This window comes from Labrus mixtus, chromosome 10, assembly GCF_963584025.1.
Source record: "Labrus mixtus chromosome 10, fLabMix1.1, whole genome shotgun sequence".
Classification (NCBI taxonomy): Eukaryota; Metazoa; Chordata; class Actinopteri; order Labriformes; family Labridae; genus Labrus; species Labrus mixtus.
The window spans coordinates 12,126,662-12,144,613 of record NC_083621.1 but is presented as its reverse complement, the minus strand read 5'-3'; the positions used below and the strand labels follow the sequence as shown (position 1 = coordinate 12,144,613).

Genomic DNA, 17,952 nt, shown 5'->3' with positions numbered 1-17,952 from the left:
GCATGTCAAAACTGAGTTAACCTCCGCAGATTACCTTTCGATCATGTTTTTCTTCATTCCGACACTCTCACTTTTATTTCTGTTTTTTCGCGCGTGTGTGTGGATGTGTTTGTTGGCGGTAATGCATGTATGCAGGATTTCAACAAATACAGTGTTTATAGATTTACTTTAAAACACTTACTGCACAGATGCTTTGCAAATGTTATATGGTCACTCTAGTTGCAGAAGTTTACAGAGAGAAGGGAATCATTTTTTTTAATTGCTCAAAGTAGGCCTTCTGTGTAGGAAAACATTGAGTCACAGCTGCCCAGCGGTGACATCCAGCATCCCCCGGAGGAATCAAAACCTTAGCAACACAACATATACAAGCACAGGACACACAGTTGGTGGCGCAGATGATTGAAACATGTTTAGATACAAGTGTTTTTTTGCTTGGGTCCTCTGTCATAACACAAGTTGATGTAGAACTACCTCTACCTTATGTAACAGGACTGTAATACATTTTTGTTTTCAGAATATGTTTGTTGCTGTATCCTTCACTCAGCATGCAGCTCCTGATTCCCATGACTCCAAGAATTGTGTGACATTGGATCTATTGGAGCAGGAATAGGACAAGTCAGCTTGCACATTTATTCACTGATGCCAAAAACAATCAGCCATTTTCTCAAAAGTTGCCTTTTAGAATGAAAAGAAAATGTTTCCTCAAGCTTTTCTAGAAATGCAGGGGGAAAAAACAGTATAGCAGATGAAAAAATTAAGTTGTTTTTGATTTTGTGCTCATGTTTTTGTTATGTTCTTGCTAGGCCCAGACTGACAGAAATGAGCTGGGCTGAGGAGGACTGGACGGTGGGGCTGTCAGGGCGAGTTCTGCAAAAGGTGAAGGAGCTGCAGGTCCATCAGGAGCGACTATCGAGAGATTACAAGCAGAAACAGCTGCAGCTGGACAATATTAACACTAGTCTCGAAAAACAGACTGTGAAGGTATGAGCATTTTAAGGCTATAACACCTATAAATGACATAAATAGTCAGCCGTTTATGATGTGTCTTTTTTTCTCCTCTTTGCCTCCACTCCGCTGCCCAGTATGAGGAGGTGCGTGGGGAGCTCCAGTCTGTGCACAGAGAGCTCCAGAGTGTTCGAGATGAGGCCAAAGCAGAAGTGATCATTAAGGAGCGCCTGACCCAGGAGCTTCAGACCAAGCAGGCCCAAATATGCTCTTTTGAGGGCCAGATAGATGCTTCTCGAACCCTCAACAACAAACTCACCCAGGAAGTCAAAAGGTTTGTTGTTTCATTTTGAATGTTTCTTGTCTGGAAATTACAGAGCTAATTTGGAAAATTGGAGACTATTCCTATCAGACGGGAGGGGGGGTGGGGGGTCTCCTGAGGTAAGACGTGACGTAAAAAAAAACAACACGAAGTAGCGGACGAAGCCAACAAAAGGGCGGAGAACAACATACTTGCGAACAGAAAACGCGATGCAGCCGTTTAATTAACTTGCACCGGAAAAAACACTAGGGGTCTGGTAGGAGACACTCAGGGTGAAGTCCGAGAGAAAAATGTGGCTTTTTGCGTTCACAATCTCAAGTCCTCCGGGAAATATCCTGAGTTTTTCAGGAGACTTCTGCGAGTGTGACAGCCCTAATAAGGTGCTACTTTATTTAACAGAATCAGCTATGTCAGAATAAAATGTAGAAGTTATATCTCTGTTCTGTTTCTTTGGATCATCGTTTTCTGCCTGAGCTTTGCAGGATTTCGTACCCACAATATACTCTTTCCTCTGTGCCTCCTTCAACTGTCTCTGTTACCTGTTTGGCAGGCTGGAGGCAGAGCTGGAGAAGCTGCAGAACAGCAGCAGGTCAGCAGATACCACTCTGTTCTCTACACCCTGCTGGAACACAACCTCGCCCTGGGAACCAAATGGTACAGTCCTCTAACTTTAGGACTTTCCTTTATTTATAATCTTGTATCTTTTCATCGAGTACTTTATTGTGCAAGGCTTCATTTGAGTTAAGAGCAGTGTTTCCCCTACCACTATATTAGGGGGGCTGCACCCCCGTGTCGGCCCCCACCCCAAAGCTTTAAACCTAGGGGAAACACTGAAAGAGGTTATAAATAAACTCCCTCAGTTCCTTACCCTTTTGTCCCTTTGCTCTCTGGAGACTGTTGTTCTCTTTCCTCTCTGATCAGTAAACCATTTGGCTTCTTAGATGCTTTTGATTCTGATCAGCATTGGTTCCATGTCTTAAGTCCAGACAACATGTTGTGTTGTTACCCTGTAGGTAGCAGAAAGGAGGAGAAGTCAGGGCTTCGAGATGACGGACAGAGCTGGGCGCCTAACATCCGAGTAAGTACAAGAATCATTTTATGCTGAGTTGTGTAGAGGCTAATTCAAGACCAGTGCGGGTATTAGCTTTGAGCTGAAGTTCTCCATTTTTTAACTGAACTGTGTATTTGAGTTCAACTTAAAGCAAACTGCATCTCCAGTGATCACTGTAATAAAGCAACACTTTACCCATTGAAACCATGTGGCTCATTTTGAATACACTTGAAATATTTACTTCCTACTATAAACCTAATCTTTGACTTCCATGCTTTCTAAATGTTTACAAACTGTTGTAGTCCAAGTGAGAGAGCTTTAACACCGAAGCCCTGTTGTTTATAAATGTTGTAGTCTGACAGGCCTCCACCCTCCTTTGTCTCTATATCTAATCAACATCTCCTCCCTTTAGCAAAGACTCCAGTTCTCAGAAGCGGCCACAGTTCCATTATCACGACAGCAACACAAGAACACACCCCACCGCCACTCGGCCGACCAGTCAGATGCCTTCTCAACTCCCATGGCTGTGTTTCCGTGGGAACGGGATGACTCAGGGCCAGTAGCCAGGAGACGATCCCCATCCTCTCCCCAGACACCCTATGCTGATGTTGTTAGTCAGGGCCAGTCGGAGCAGAGGGCTTGTGGGAAGGAGAGGGATCACAGAGCAGAGACAGACAGTGAGTATGGATGTCAAATGGTAGCCGTGGTTATATGGCACGTCTTGATGTCGCCTTTTTATCAAGATTAATCAAGTTGCTGTCTGGAAAACTGAACAAAGTCAGACCTGGGCACAGCATAGTCATGCAAAGCTGAACCAAACAAATAAGTTCTCAGTAGTGTTGTCCATTTAACTATAATTGTCCTCCATTGTGAGACATAAATATCATACTACAGCCTTTAATTTTGAATGTTTGTCCCAGCGTTGATAGGGGGGTCAGGATTAGGGAAAACACTGCTTTTTCCAGATGCTGTTTACACAAGTCAGCATCGTTGACTATGTCAACAGAAAGGATGATTCATAGCTCTGGGGTCACAGCAATAAAATCTTGCCACAGCTGTTTCGACTGAGAGATGGGCAGCTTACTCTAGTCAGAATTAGCATTATTTGCTCATTAGCCAAAGTGTGATTTTAGGAGGCCTGAAATAACAAAGCTGGTGTTATTGTATTTTATAATTCTGAAATTTCAATAATTCCCATTGAAATATTGTTTGTTATAACTTAATTCTTAGACCCTGTTGGTAGGTCTCAGCCCAAAGGCTTTACCTCTGCCACTGAAGACAAATCTTTAAAAATGTGACACAAATAGCTTCTTCTTTTTTTTATATGCTCAGTTACTTCTTAATAATGCTGGTCACTTGTTCTGAGCTAATCTTCATTACATTTCTACAAATAACATTATTGGGGACAAAAGGCTTGATGAAGTACAGTACGTACACGGTCAGAACATGAGCACAGTAGGTAGGTTTAGGATTCTATTAGAACAAAGTTGCATGTTTCCCAGTGCTTTCCCAGTGTTTTAGAATAAGTCTGTATTATGTGTTGTTGACACTGTTAAAACGTGTTAATAGAATAAATTAATTGTTCATTGTGGGCTTTCAAATAGGATTTTTTGACCAAAAGATAGCTATCCTTCACCTCTGAACCAACATTTTCTTATTCAATAAATTTGATACACTGGCAGGTAATCAGATATGTTTAGTTTAATGTATTGTTGTTATTGTGACCTTAAGCTGAGCAACAATGCCAAAGAATATGGGTGTCATAGGGTTAATTTTGAAGTGTCAACCTAAGCATAACCAGCATTTAAGAATGTGACCATCCTGATTATTGTGTCCTCTGTATAACCTCAAAAACAGTTGTTACATAAGACTCTGTTTAGAAATCACTGGCTCAGTTAGAGACTCCTCTGCTTGCTCCCAGGCCAACTCCATGATATAAAGTGGCTCTTAGTACACTTAGTAATTGTGATAGAACATTCCTCTTTCCCTCCACTGTGTGTTTGTTCAGAAGAGAAGCGGAAAGTTCAATGTGAATCAACAAATGCTTCTTTTAGCTGCAGGGTCACAGCAGTATAAGAGTGGTGGTGCAGTGTTTACATTGTCTGCTTTTTATTATCCCTGCACTCGCTCTCTCTCTCTGTACACATTTAAGTCATGGGTACCAATATTGCAGGATTTTATTCTGATTTGCTTCTGAAAGGGCTAAATGGTGAATGAAAAAAAACATAGATCAAAGCTGTAGGCTCATGCATCAACACATTTTTTTAAACATGGCAGTGAAACAAATTGGGTACAATTGTGTTGCAGCTCTGTACTTATTAAGTTGAACAGTGTTGTAAAATTAAAGGATCTGGTAAATGATACAGGACAACATATTGGAGAGACAGGAAATTGATTTCATCCCTGGCTCATCAGCAGCCTGCGATCCTCTGGCAGCTGCTGCAGTCGTCAATACATGAGTCTGTATGGATTGACCTGAACTCTGAGTTGTTGATTGTTGGTGATCAGTTGTAAGGAATAACAATAGTCCTGGTGATAATTTTCTATTCATTCTGAAGAAAAATGATTTGTATTTCCTCCCCCCAGTCACTCTTCAACACTCAACAACATTGTACCTGTGAAGAATTTAATTCCTTGATACAAAGAGGTCAAAATATTTATATAGCTGAAATTGATCAAAGATTTTATCCTTAACAATAAATAAATATTTATGACTACCGGTACCTTTCATTCTAAAAAAAAGTAGTGGAAAGTAATGCAAACTGTAAAAAAATGTGATTTAGAAAGTAATATTTTCAACCCATCGATGTAGTGCTTTTAGAAGTAAAAAAATATGAAAATTTCCCAGTTTGTGTTTTTATACATAGACTATTCTTCATAAGAATCGTGTCCCTCTTGATTTTCTGTTGTCACCACGACATCAAAAATGTTTTTTAATGATTGATTTATAAAATGATCTTAACTGTGTATGGATGAAATATGTTTTTCTGTGATTTTTTCTTATACTTACATAATTTAATTAACTAGTGTTTGTCTTTGTTTCTGGTCCAACAGTATCTTTGTCAGAAATGCGGAGTCACGTGTCCGCTCTGGAGCAGGAGCTGTCTGTGAAGGCCGGCACTTTGAAGTCAATTCAGAATGAAATGATGCAGAGCAAGAAGGAGCTCAGTGCCAAGGAGCTGAGCATTCAGAAAGCCTGCGATGAGCTCAGCATGGCTCACACACGCATTGCCCAGGAGAGTGAACGTGTAAATAAGACACTTTGCTACTACTCATACAACAATTATAACCATGTCCTAAAAAAAAATGTTCCTCAACGTTTATTGGAAAAAAGCGATGTCACAAAATATAATGTCCCTTTCTACTCTATCATATATGTTTAAATACAAATGTACAGAAAATAAATATTTTAAAGCTGCATAGACTGTGTGTCACAGCTGACTCTGAATAAATAGCTGAATAAATCTTTCAGTGCTTACCAAGTTCCACATGTGAGTTTAAGAAAGTAAAGATAATGAAAATGAAAATGTTCTTTTGTCAAGTCAAAACATTTTTTGTGTGTGTTTTGGTTTGACAGGCGTCGAATGCTGAGCAAAGGCTGAAGCAGCTACAAGAGGAGTTGAAGTGTCAAAGACAAAATGCAGAGAGCAGCCGACTACAACAGCAACAACGCTCTAAGGAGCTGGAGAAACAACATCAGAGGGTAAGAAAGCAGATAGATGGGTGGATGAATGATGTGCATACATAAGATAGTGACTGAAATAAAAGAAAACTCTTGGAGGGAAAAAGAGGAAATTTCATTGGTCAGACTTTGTTTTAGTTTTTTTGTGTGTTTAATTTCATTCTTAGAAATAGGGATGTTAATTAATAACAATGATTGATTAAATGATTATTCACTGTGTAATTGATAACTGACAACAACTAATAATCTTAAATGGTTAAAAATGACAAAATCAGCATCACTACCTACAAACATTTTTTTCTACAACTTTTAAGTTCAAGGTATTGACTTTGTTTAATTTGGTCTGTGTGTGTTTCTTAGGATTTGACGGAGCTACAGAAGGAGAGGCTGTGTTCAGAGAAGCAGCACCAGCAGGAGGTGAATAAGCTCAGCCAGGAGCTCCAGCAGGCCAGGACACTCCACAATACTCTGCAGGCCCAGGCTGACAAGGTAAATAGACACACATGATGTCACGTGTTACTTAAACAATACAAACAAGCTTTCTCATGTGTATGTTCACTTGATTACATTTGCTAAGAAAGTAATATAATAGTGAGAAAAAGGTCTTACGTTAGATCTCTATTAGCACAGGGATCTGAGGAGCAATGTGATATTCTGTTCCTATTGTTCTGGTTCATATACCTGCTCTGTTTATCCAGCTATTTCCTGTTTCTCTTTCCTGCTTTCCCTGTTTCTCTTCCTCCTGGAACTTATTATTTGTACCAAAGATTAATAAAATGATCTACTTTTTTCCTCACTCTTGCTGCTTGCCTTTGTTGTTTTTTCTCTGACTCTCAGTTTCACTCTTTTGCTCTGTGTGTTTATGCCCCCCCCCCCCCTCACGCCATCTCTCTTCTCCACTTCCTCCCCCTCTTGGTTTCTCCCCAGTGGAAAGGTTGAGCAGCGAAGGTAATGCCCGTGTGACTGCGTCTGACAGTGCAGAATGCTTTGGTTATGCAAGTGTAAAACAAACTCGTAACTTGTATATGAGAAAAGGTCTTACCAAGAGAGGCGTGAAGGCATGACTACGGGATGAGGGTGGAAATAGATGGAATACTTTATGGGAGATGTTGCATGAACTTAACGAAAGAGGAGTGTGTTTGTGCTCTCAGACATTGTGTTGTCATGTTTTTTTCTTTTTGAATCTCCATTATATGAAGGAATGATGCAGTAGTTCCTTTGCTTTTAAACATGGATTTTAAAAATCTAAACAATGAACATTCATTTACACCACACCACAACCACAGTCTTCCTTCAAATTTTACAGCGAGCCATTTTCCAAAGCACACAGATGTAATCCTGTTTTATCTGATAATGCTGATGAATGAACACACAAAAGAGGCACAGTTCATCTTGAATCAAACCGCATGCTAAATAGGAGACATTCAGCTGCTCACAGCAGAAAGGAGCATTTGCATAAATTCTCACAAAAAATGGAGAAAAACAGAACTCTTCAGGAGCTCTGCCGTCACAGAAAACTCAAAAATAATATGTTTCTCCTTTATTTGCAGGATATATTGTAAGTAAGAAATGTGCATAGTCCCCGCTTCATCCCTCAGTGGTATCAACTTGTATGTTGCTTCTTCCATTATGATTTAAAGGAAGCTTAAGGGTAATGATCTTCATGTGCAGAGCACTGGTGGGAAGCTGATTACCTGGAGTCTTCATTACTGTCCCTCAAAAAGCATAAAATCCATCAGACACAGCTTACACTCCCTACTGATCCCTGTGTGCTCTCCTGTGTCCCATGCCCTTTACTGGTCTTGATTCTTGAATCTACAACAACCGCATTTAACTACCGTACTTTATTTATTCTGTCTGTGTTTTTTTTTTTACCTCTTTCCTTCCATTTTTGCTAATACAGATTCCCCCCGATGCTCTTTGATAGAATTCCACTGTTTTCCAGCAACTGCTGAGTCATTGTGTCTTTCATCAGCTGTCTCTACAGAAGCAAGCGTTGGACAAAGACCTGGACGCTTTGAAAGGAAAACTGAAGTGGACAGAGGGACAGCTGCAGGAGAGCCAAAAGAGAGAGGCTCAGACACAAGCCAAATTGATGGTACACACGCACGCACACGCACACACACACACAAACAGGTAGAGAAACACATGATAGTGATGGTCCTGAGTCTGAATGTGTTAATTATTCATTGGATGAGCTGCAAGTATAAAAAGACCTCCATACATTTTTAACAGCATCTTAATGTGCCATATGCCAGTCCAAGATATTGATAATACACTGTGTAAATAAATAATGAGTTAATTTTGGCCTTTTCAGTCATCCAGCTGCATTATGTTTTAATAAAGATGAACCATTAGAGGCCATTTTACAGAGCTACTTAGATGACTGAGTGCCTCCCTTACCTCCTACTTTCACATTGTAGTGGAGGTGTTACACTCTGTAGCTGTTTATTTGTCGTAGTTCATTAAAAGCTCACCTGTCTGTAACATTTGTAATACTACAGCCTATGTGTGCAACTAATTTGTCTGTGGTTCATTCTTACTGTGACACTGTGTTAATACAGAGTTTCTTATCTTGAAAACACTCGGCACAAACAAAGATTCAAGGTGCAAAATTTAAACATAAGTTTATAACTTTCAGTAAATGTATATACAAATGTCTTATCATGGAAGTTTATCTGGTTAATTAATTTCTGGCTGGTGTGGAGGGTTTAATGACGAGACAAAAAGTCTAAATCTGTCTCAAAATGATACAGATATGATATAGATATCAAAGATTCAACAGGGAACTGATTATGCCAGTACTGACAATTTGACTGGATTCATCCTCCTCATTTGTATTTTTTACCCTTGTGTTAGGAAGCGCTACACGAGGCAGAGGGTGTGGCAGTGAGTCTGGAGCAGAGCAAGAAAAGAGAGCGAGCTCTGGAGGAGAAGGGGAGGAGACTGGCAGAGGAGCAAGCCGACACCCTTCTTCTTCTCAAAGAGCTGCAAGGTGAGGAGGGAGCTGAAGGTGGACAAATCCATGGGATTTGTTAGTAATGTACATGTACAAAGAATTGTGAAGCTGATGCAATATGTTTCTCAATAAGACTTCTTGTTAAGGGATGTTCTCTTTTATTTTTCTACAGGGAAGTCAGAGGTTAAAAGTAGTAATTTATTATCTTACTGAAAAATAAAAGAGCAGAGCAAACACTTGTCAAAGGGGGGCTTAGACCTGTGTCCTCAGGGGGATTCCTTGTGATTACCACACCTTTTTGCTTAATTCATACAAATTTCAGAAGAGGAGATGGATTTAAATTATTAAAATGGATGAGCCCTAACGTGCAAGTTCCTTCCATTTTCATGTATGATGGACAGTACAGGCCATTTTAGTAACCTCCTATTGTAGACGTTGCTTATCTCAGTGCTGCCTCCTGCTGGACATTAAAGCTCTTCCAAAATGCACGTTTTCATGAAGAGTATACATTATTTCTTCATGTCTGTAGTTAAAAAAACAACTTGAATCTTCTGTTTTATGTCCCCTTTTCAACTCTAGAGAATAAATCTGCCCCAGAACCCATTCTACAACCTGTCCAGTTATGTCCTGTTGGACAGAGTTTCTCCTCTTCTTACTCTTTTCCTTCTCAACCGTCAACTCAAATCAAGGGGCACAGCACTGCAAACCTAGCCGAGTGGAAGAGGAAAGAAGACATGGATAAGAGAAGGGCAGAGATTACAGCATCCTACCCCTCTGACAGAGAGCCAGGAGAAGGCATTGACTCAGAACACATCTCCCAAGACTCTGAGTGTTTACAAAGGGGGGGAAATAACAGAACTGGGGAGGAGAGCAAGAGTAGAAATGAGTACACTACTGCTGTTTTGCCCATCAACAATACCAATATATCTATGGAAGTTAATGACAGCAGTTCGATGCTTACAAAGTCTGAGCAAGAAAAGACTTCCGTAGACCTCAAAAAGGAGAATGCAGCTCTGCGCTCAGAGCTGAATGATGCACGCGAAGAACTACAAAAACGCCTTGAGGACCTTGAAAACCAACGACGTGCTGAGGCAGAAGCTAGGACTCGGCTCAAACAGCTAAGCCGCAAGCATACCAGCCAGGCAGTGGAGAAGGAGGAGCAGGACAAGGGATGGAGGGCACAGCTGGAGAGTGAGAGGGCTGAGACCGAGAGGTTGAGGAAGGCAATGGCTACTTTGGAGACGGAGATGAATAGAAGAAATAAGCTCAGGGAAAAAATGGAGAGAGTGGAGCAAGAAGAGAAGAAAAACGAAGAGCTAAAAGACAGGGAGAGTGAAATGATAGAGCTTAATTTCCAGTTAAAGAAACAACTAGCAGAGGTGAAAGCCCAGCTGGCTTTAGAGCAAGAAGAGAGAATGAGAGAGGAGGAGGAGAGAAACCAAACAACAAACATAGACAAAGATGTAAATAAGGAGCTGAACCAGAAACTGAGAGAGCTAAAAGCTGAATTAGAAGAAATGAAATGCATCAGAAATGAAGACTTGATGGAGAAGGAGAAACTTTCAGTTGCCAACAGCCCTCTGACGTATCTTACATTACATAATGATGAGCTCAACTCCAACATGATTGGCTGTGACAACAAGCTCCTCCCTTCACCCGTGCAGCACCTCCTCTTCTGCCAGTCCACAAACCAACACAACATGCTAGTATCTCAGGCCACAGCAGAGCTCATCCAGGAGGAGCCATCCGTGATAAATCCTCAAAATTCACCCCTGTCAGATGAAGGCCCAACATGTTGTATCGGCCTGGGGAACACCAGGGAAAGCACGCAGCAGGATGAGCATGCCCCCTCAGACTTGGAAAAAGAAGTGGAGCGGCTGCAGAAGGAGAAATCAAAGGAGACAGAGCGTTCAAACCAATACCAGGTTAAACTGGAGGCCCTGCAGAGCCAGGTAAATAATGAGGGACATACACCAAGTTTTATCAGGCCTTAGTAAAATTATTCATTTTTACAAGATTTAAAAAAATACATTCATATACAAAATCATAATTATGTCCACATGAAACATGTCCAATTTGCCCGTCCTGATCAAAAGTACGTTACAACATTAGATTCTGTAGATTAATTAAATTCATGTGAGTGCATACCTCAGTCAGTGCTTATACCATACATCATTTACTGACCATGGTACTTAGTTTAGATAGAAATATGGTATAAGCTATGTCGAAGTATAATATTCCAAAATTAAAATGACTGGAAAAAAAAGGTTTATTCAACATTTCTCTGTAGATGATGAAGTTAGACACTCGATGGGGAGTTCACAGAAGTTTAATGTTCGTAAGGGGACAAGACAGCACTCATACAAAAATACAGGAAAGTAAGGCACACAAATATAAACAATAATATTAAATACCTAAAGTAAATGAGTAAATGCCAATATCACTCCTTTCATTGTTTTCTTGACAACAAGTGAGCAGTGAGAAAAGAAACAAGGCACCAGACCGTACAGCTAAAGAAACATATTTAATAGATTTCAAAGCAAAAATCTGATGTGTAAAAAAAACCTTGTAAGTATGTTTTCAATATATCTAGATAGGTAAGTCCTTGATTGAAAAAAAAAAAAAAAAAAACATATTCAAACTGGAAACCAGTGAAAGATTTCTATTATCCAGTCTTTACAAGTGACTAGAATTACTTAATGTACATCAGTCACTAACCAAACACTTACATTTGAATTTGTCCATGAAGGTTTTCGGACCTTGGATTGAGATTTTCACAGATACGGGTGAAAGTAAGAACTCACTCATTTAGGGGAAGCACGTAACCTGTCAAAACTTAAACTTGAGCATACTTTTGCTTAACTGGTCATACTGGTTTATTACCCCTCTCTCTCCAATAATTTCCCCCTATAATCTTCCAATTTCCTTCTTTTAGGTGACACGTCAGACCCAGCAGCTGACCATGGCCTTTGAGAAGCAGAGTCAGCACATCTCTGGCCTTTTAGCTGAACTGCAGGAGAAGGAGAGTGTCCTCCACAGCCAGGGAGAGGAACTGCAGCGCCACAAGCAAGAGCTAATTGCACTAAAGGCCAAAATAAAGGGAGAGGAGCAGGACAGAAGAAATGAGTTGGCTGTCAAAGAGGATGGGAAACAATTACAAGAGACTCACCATGAGGGCTCAGAGGAGACGTCCAGACTTGAGTCAAACCGGGAAAAGGAGTTTGCTAAAAGACCATCAAGTAAAAATAAAGAATTCTGTTCAGGTTATCATCTTTCAGACACAGAGAAAACTCGGAGTAACCAACACTCTGCCTGTGTGATAGGAGAAACTGAGCACAGTCAAGATGGAGGAACAGTAGACATGGCTGAAGAACCTTTTGCTCTGAAACAGGAGAATACACTGCTGAAACAAAGACTAGAGGGCTTCACCACCTCAGCTTTCCAAACTGACAGCAACAATCAAGAAGGTGCAGCCAGACAAAGCGTGACCACAGGAAATGCTGCCGTGTCCTGCTTGGTGGAGCAGAAGGCTCCTAGTCTGTTTGTTGACATCAACGCAAAGGAACAGGGGTCACTGCTGCAGAATATGAAGAGGAGAGAAGATGAAGGTGGAGATTCAGAATGGGAAGCCAGGAAGACTTTGAAAGTTGAAAAAGATCTGGAGGCAGAGTCAGAGCTTCAGATCGTCCATCTTCAGCAACAGGTGACAATTTACCACCTCCTTATATCACAACAGCAAAGTTTCAAAGTAACTTATAGAGGCACTTAAACAATTTATGTATAATGGAACACTTAAAGGAGAAGCTGGTACTTTTTGCTGGGGAACAAAATTCAATACACATATTTTATATTATTTGAATACATATACAGAATTAAAAGGCATTAAAACACGACCAGCTATTAGAAATAGTATCCGAGGATTTACTCATATTTATTTTTTGCGGTTTTCTCAAGTGAGATTTGTTTTGAAAGTTTGTCTTGTCTTTCCACTCCTGTCCAGGTGGTGGAGCTGCACATGAAGCTACACACGCTCTCTGAGGAGACCCAGCAGCAGGCAGAGGAGCTTACTATGTGGAGACTGGCCTCCCAACCAGCCCCCACCTTTGATGATCCCAGCACAGACAACCAGTCAAACCAGCAGCAGACTGATGGGTTGTCCCAGAACCAGGCAAATGTTCAGGAGAGCCTCTGTAATGTGACAGTGATCAGAGGAGATGAGTTACACCTCTCTTGCACTTCTAACAAACTGCAGGGCCGCATGTTGTTTTCCAGGTAACACACTCAAAACAGGGGAGACAGAGTGATGAGAAATGTGATTATAACTTGTATAACTTATATTCTAATCCACTTCTGTTGTGTTAAATCCATATATTAAAGTGGTTTATATGTATTTAAAGAATTAAATGTATGTTCTAATATGGATTTTGTTTTCTTTATCTGTTTCCACTAAATTAACTTCTCTTCTATTTTACCTCTAGACTGCATCACAGTAACCTGCCTGAACCAAAGAGTGTCCATCCCTCTAAAAAGACTGCAGCGCTTCAGGAGAACGATCAGGTCACTGCCAAGATCAACAAGGTAGTTCTTTCATTTACTTACATATTTTCCATTACTCTTGTTTAAGGGTTTCATTTGAAGGTAAGATCGAAAAATCAGTTATTTCTTTAGTTGCTTTATGAATGCAGAACATGTACATGGGGTTGAAGAATGTGATGTTTTTTTCAGTAATGCTTAAAGGTAGAGTCAGCAGCAATGTTTGTTGCAGCTTGTAAACACAACATTCAAATTAGGCCCTCCGTCTTGGCTCATCAACACCAGAAGCACACAACCACTTAAGGGTTTATGTTTACCTTTACTGATTGTACCTTCACTGCCATCTACCTTAATGGAAAAGCGGATAATTTAGCAAGCTGGCAAAAGCTTACCGCTGGTGTTTGACACCTGCCTGTCCAATAGAAGCAGACCAAGTCAAACAAAGGTTCACCCTTTTTCTCGAACAAACTTTACTATATACTATATGATCATATTTTCTCTTCTTTGCTGCTATGTCTGCTTCAGCTATAGTTGCCAGTTTGAAGGGCATCCAATCACTGAATTGTATCCACTCCCAAACTCACCTGCTTGCTGTCATTGGGTGGGGGAAACACATCCACTCCCCACCCAGAGTCAACCTAGACATCAAAATACAGTCAGGACAGGGTCTCTGCAGCCAGTCATCGCCACACATGTATGGAGGCCCATAAGTGTTGAATTAGCATCGTTGCATTGTTTAAGTCTATATAAATTTTTTTTAGGACAAAGCTACTGACTACCTTTTTAATTTACATGTTCATACATTTGTAAATAATTTACTGGGAAATCTCCTCTGACTGTGTGTGTTGGTGCAACTTTTAGAGAAAATATATGTAGCTTCAATCACGGCTGACGGAACCCAGACTCTCTTATCCACGGCCAACACACAACTTGAAATGCAAATTTGTGAAAATACACAAGTTAACATGCATGAACAATTAAGTTTAAAATGATAAAATAAATAAGAAGCTTTAGATCATCACATATATGCTATCAAATTACAGTTTTGTGTTACCATTTGCCTTTACCTGCCATTGCTCTGTGCATGTCTCTGTTAGCAAAAATACTCAAGGTTGTGGGTTTGTTCTCAAATGACTGAATATCCCCCCAGGGATACATGAAGTATATCTCATATCTGATCATTAACTTTCTACATTGTTCACATATAGGACTAGGCCTGAATTGTTTTTTGTTGTTTTTCTCTTGACTTAGGAAAGTGAAAAAGAAAACCTGGACGTAAATGTCTTACATCAGTCAAATACCTGTCAAACACAACACAAAGAGAAGAAAGACTTTCAAGTTTTCAAGATGTCGTCTGAGAAGACGGGTCAACAACAAGTCACCAAAGATTTCCACAGTGTCTCAGGACCAAATCAGACCAAAACTTCTGAGTGTTGTTTGAGGAATCTTGAGGCCAAATCGGAGAATTCCGGTGCAAACAATGAAGAAAACACCACCGATGAATCTTCTGACGGATGTTTTAGGAAAGACATGAAGAGTGTCAGCATTCAAACAGAGGAGAGTTTCTATCCTCTCAATGCTCCAATGACATCAGACCTTCAATGTGCATACACACAGACGGATGAGAAGGAGGAGGAGGAAGAAGAAGAAGAAGAATTAGTGGAATCCCCCCCTGTCTCTCCTGTGACATTATCTCAAGGGGTAGAGGTTAGAGACAAAATTTTCTTTTCAGGTTCCTTCCCCATACCGGCTGACCCAGCTCGCTTGGCTGAAAGAATCCGCCGAAACAGGACGCAGCTGTCTGCAGCCTTTGACGACACCGAGTATGAACCCTATGGATTGCCTGAAGTAGTCATGAAAGGTAAGTGCCTAAGCTTTAGGTTGATGGGGGGGCTGTTTCTTGGTCGTGACTTTCTGACCCTGTAATGTACAGAAAACACAAGTTCCTTCCCTTTGTGATGTTTTCTCTCAGCACTTCCTCCCTGTATGTGCTCTATATTTTTAAGCTTTCACACTCTGAAATAGGATGCTCAGGGAAAGGCAGATAAAGGTCCCTCTGTCTCCCCCTCCTTTGTCCTGCAGGTTTTGCTGACATCCCTAGTGGTCCATCATGTCCCTACATTGTGAGAAGAGGTTTATTAGGGACGACTGTCGTACCTGCCCCTCAAAAACAGCCGGAGCAGGCAGAAGAGACGGATTAAATACAGCTACAGGTAACCTCCAACAAACTGATGAACACTGTTTTATGTCACATAAAGAAAGAAATTCTAAAAGCACTCAGATTAATAGATGCAGTCAACTGATTAACTTAACCTAGATACGCTTGTGGTTTCAAACTCATAACATTTAAATTTGACATTAAAATAATGTTTTTCAGAAGTTTATACCCTTAACCAATCATATTTCTAAACAATTTCAATCAGCTTGGGCTCTGAAATGTTTTTTTTTTTCATCTCATTGTCCACAGATTGACAGAAAACCTCAGTGATGGATGACAGCTGCTGAACAGGGACACTCAAGTCACCAGCAAACTGAAGCGCTTCAGACTTTGAAACACAGGAGCAGTTTTAAAACAGCTGCAGTCACACATGGACTTCTGTATGTGTTGTGCACTGGCAGAGCAAGCACCTCCTTTGGGGATCTAAAATGTCTTAATGGTCAGTAGTTTGTCCACTAATTGCTGTGTAGAGACCTTAATGTCTATCACAATGCTGCCACTTCACAACCACCTGAATATTTAGACACAGAGGTAGTGATTTAGTTATGTTTCTTGAAGATAACAACCACTTTTCCAAAGGGAATATTTTGTTTTTTTTGTACCTCTGAATTAACTCGTGTGTCTAGCCTGCATGGAGGGAAACCGTGCCTAGTTGACTATTTTCTAAACAAGTGCTTGTCAAGATAAGTTTGATTTATTTTCCTAAAGGCTGAAGCCTGCAAGAGAGGCCTGTTGTGAGAATGTGATGTATTTCTTCTTTGAATGTTTTTGCTGTGGATTATTTATGGACGATTGAATGTGTTACAATAGACAGCAGGTGTTTACAGAAGTTGTGTGAAAGCATTGTGAGCGCGTGTGAGACATGAACATGTGTGTCCTCATCTTGATGTTGCTTGTTGTTGATGTGCGTGTGTGTGTGTGTGTCAGAGAGAGAGAGAGAGAGAAAGGAGAGAGAGCACATGTCTATGACTCAGCCTAACCTGCGCTGGTTTCCGCTCCATGTATGGTGATACACACTGGACTCCCTCTCTCCTCCTTCTGCTGCTTTGCTTCTCTGTCTTACACTAATGAGCACTCAGTGGTTAGCTCTGCGATGAATTTACCAAAAAGTAAATATTTGAAGCTTTATTTTATAAGCACATTCAGTTTGCATTTTATATTTGATCAGCTATAATTTATTTGTTACTGTGCCATGGACGGCAGGAGCCCGAAGTATGTAGAATGTAGATTTTGTAGATAATTTGGAGCTGATGTATTCTTTGGATTTACTATTTGCTTGAACTCAAGGTTTGATCACTAAGTGAATGGACGTGTTCACATTTTTCAGTCCGTCTGAAACCAATGCTCACATTCATACGTGTACATCAAAGTAAAAATGGCCATTGTTGGGGTTTCCCTCGTCTATGCCGGCTGCAAAGAGATCCACTCCTGCAGAAATTTGGATTCAGGATAGATTGACAAAATCAAGAAACCTCCGTCTGTATAACAATACTCCATAGAGTCTTATAAAAGCTTCATAAAAATGATCTAACAAACACTTGTTTTAGAGGCTAGATGACATGCTCATGCTCATGCTAGATCACACTTTTCTTTTTCTTCCAAAGAAGAAACTTGTGTCATCAACACTTGTCTAATAGCTGTCTGCAAACTGCTTACTCTCAGATTAAGCAGCCAATAGTATGACAAAGGAGAAGACTGACATTGATATTGCAGAACTGCTAATAAGGTTTTTCTTTCAGTTTGAATTTAAACAACAATGTTTTTTTTAGGCATTGACATTTGTATATCATTTTGAACAGATGTTAAATGTGAACTAATCCTTTAAACCTTACTGAGAAATCTTTTAGCGTCTTTTGAGATCACTTCAGCTAAAAGTTTCGGACTTGTTTTTGTTGAAAGTGTGGAGTAATTTTTCTTTCTTCTTTAGTTTACACTTTATTTAGAGATATTTTCTCTGGCCTTGACTCGTAAGCGTAGACTGTTTATTTTCTGACTTGATGACATCATTGAATCATTGATGGTCATTTGCGATGTCGACATTCTAACACTTGAAGCATACAAACATGTACACACTTTCCCCTACCTTCCAGTTGCCTTTTTAACTCTGGGATCTGTAGTTTTTTTTGGTAGTGATGAGCAATTGTTGGACTCTGAGCAGGCTGAGCTGTTTGCTTTGTTTTTGACACTTTGATGTAATTATTTTTTCTGTGTCTGAGTCTAGAATAAAAGGTGTGCTCTTAAT

At 40.2% G+C, this 17,952-nt stretch overlaps 1 protein-coding gene across 1 annotated transcript; it reads left to right on the top strand.

Annotated features, from left to right (window-relative positions):
* Nucleotides 1–778: 778 nt before the first annotated feature.
* On the top strand, nucleotides 779–17,951 carry si:dkeyp-115e12.6 (centromere protein F). Its single transcript, XM_061048294.1, has 17 exons — nucleotides 779–981; nucleotides 1,083–1,279; nucleotides 1,818–1,921; nucleotides 2,281–2,345; nucleotides 2,731–2,995; nucleotides 5,373–5,566; nucleotides 5,896–6,021; nucleotides 6,361–6,489; nucleotides 7,976–8,098; nucleotides 8,860–8,995; nucleotides 9,539–10,911; nucleotides 11,895–12,662; nucleotides 12,960–13,231; nucleotides 13,438–13,537; nucleotides 14,744–15,353; nucleotides 15,575–15,705; nucleotides 15,960–17,951. Exons 1-16 carry the CDS (start codon nucleotides 820–822, stop codon nucleotides 15,691–15,693), a joined length of 4,743 nt encoding a protein of 1,580 aa, XP_060904277.1. The 5' UTR covers nucleotides 779–819; the 3' UTR covers nucleotides 15,694–15,705; nucleotides 15,960–17,951.
* The last annotated feature ends 1 nt before the right edge of the window (nucleotide 17,952 follows it).

What these genes read in the sequence shown, in the direction of transcription:
- si:dkeyp-115e12.6 (XM_061048294.1), top strand. Translation starts at nt 820, where the DNA reads ATGAGCTGGGCTGAGGAGGACTGGACGGTGGGGCTGTCAGGGCGAGTT. An exon ending in TGCAGGCCCAGGCTGACAAG is followed by an intron (nt 6,490 to 7,975) that starts GTAAATAGACAC and finishes GTCTTTCATCAG; the next exon opens with CTGTCTCTACAGAAGCAAGC. An exon ending in TGGAGGCCCTGCAGAGCCAG is followed by an intron (nt 10,912 to 11,894) that starts GTAAATAATGAG and finishes TCCTTCTTTTAG; the next exon opens with GTGACACGTCAGACCCAGCA.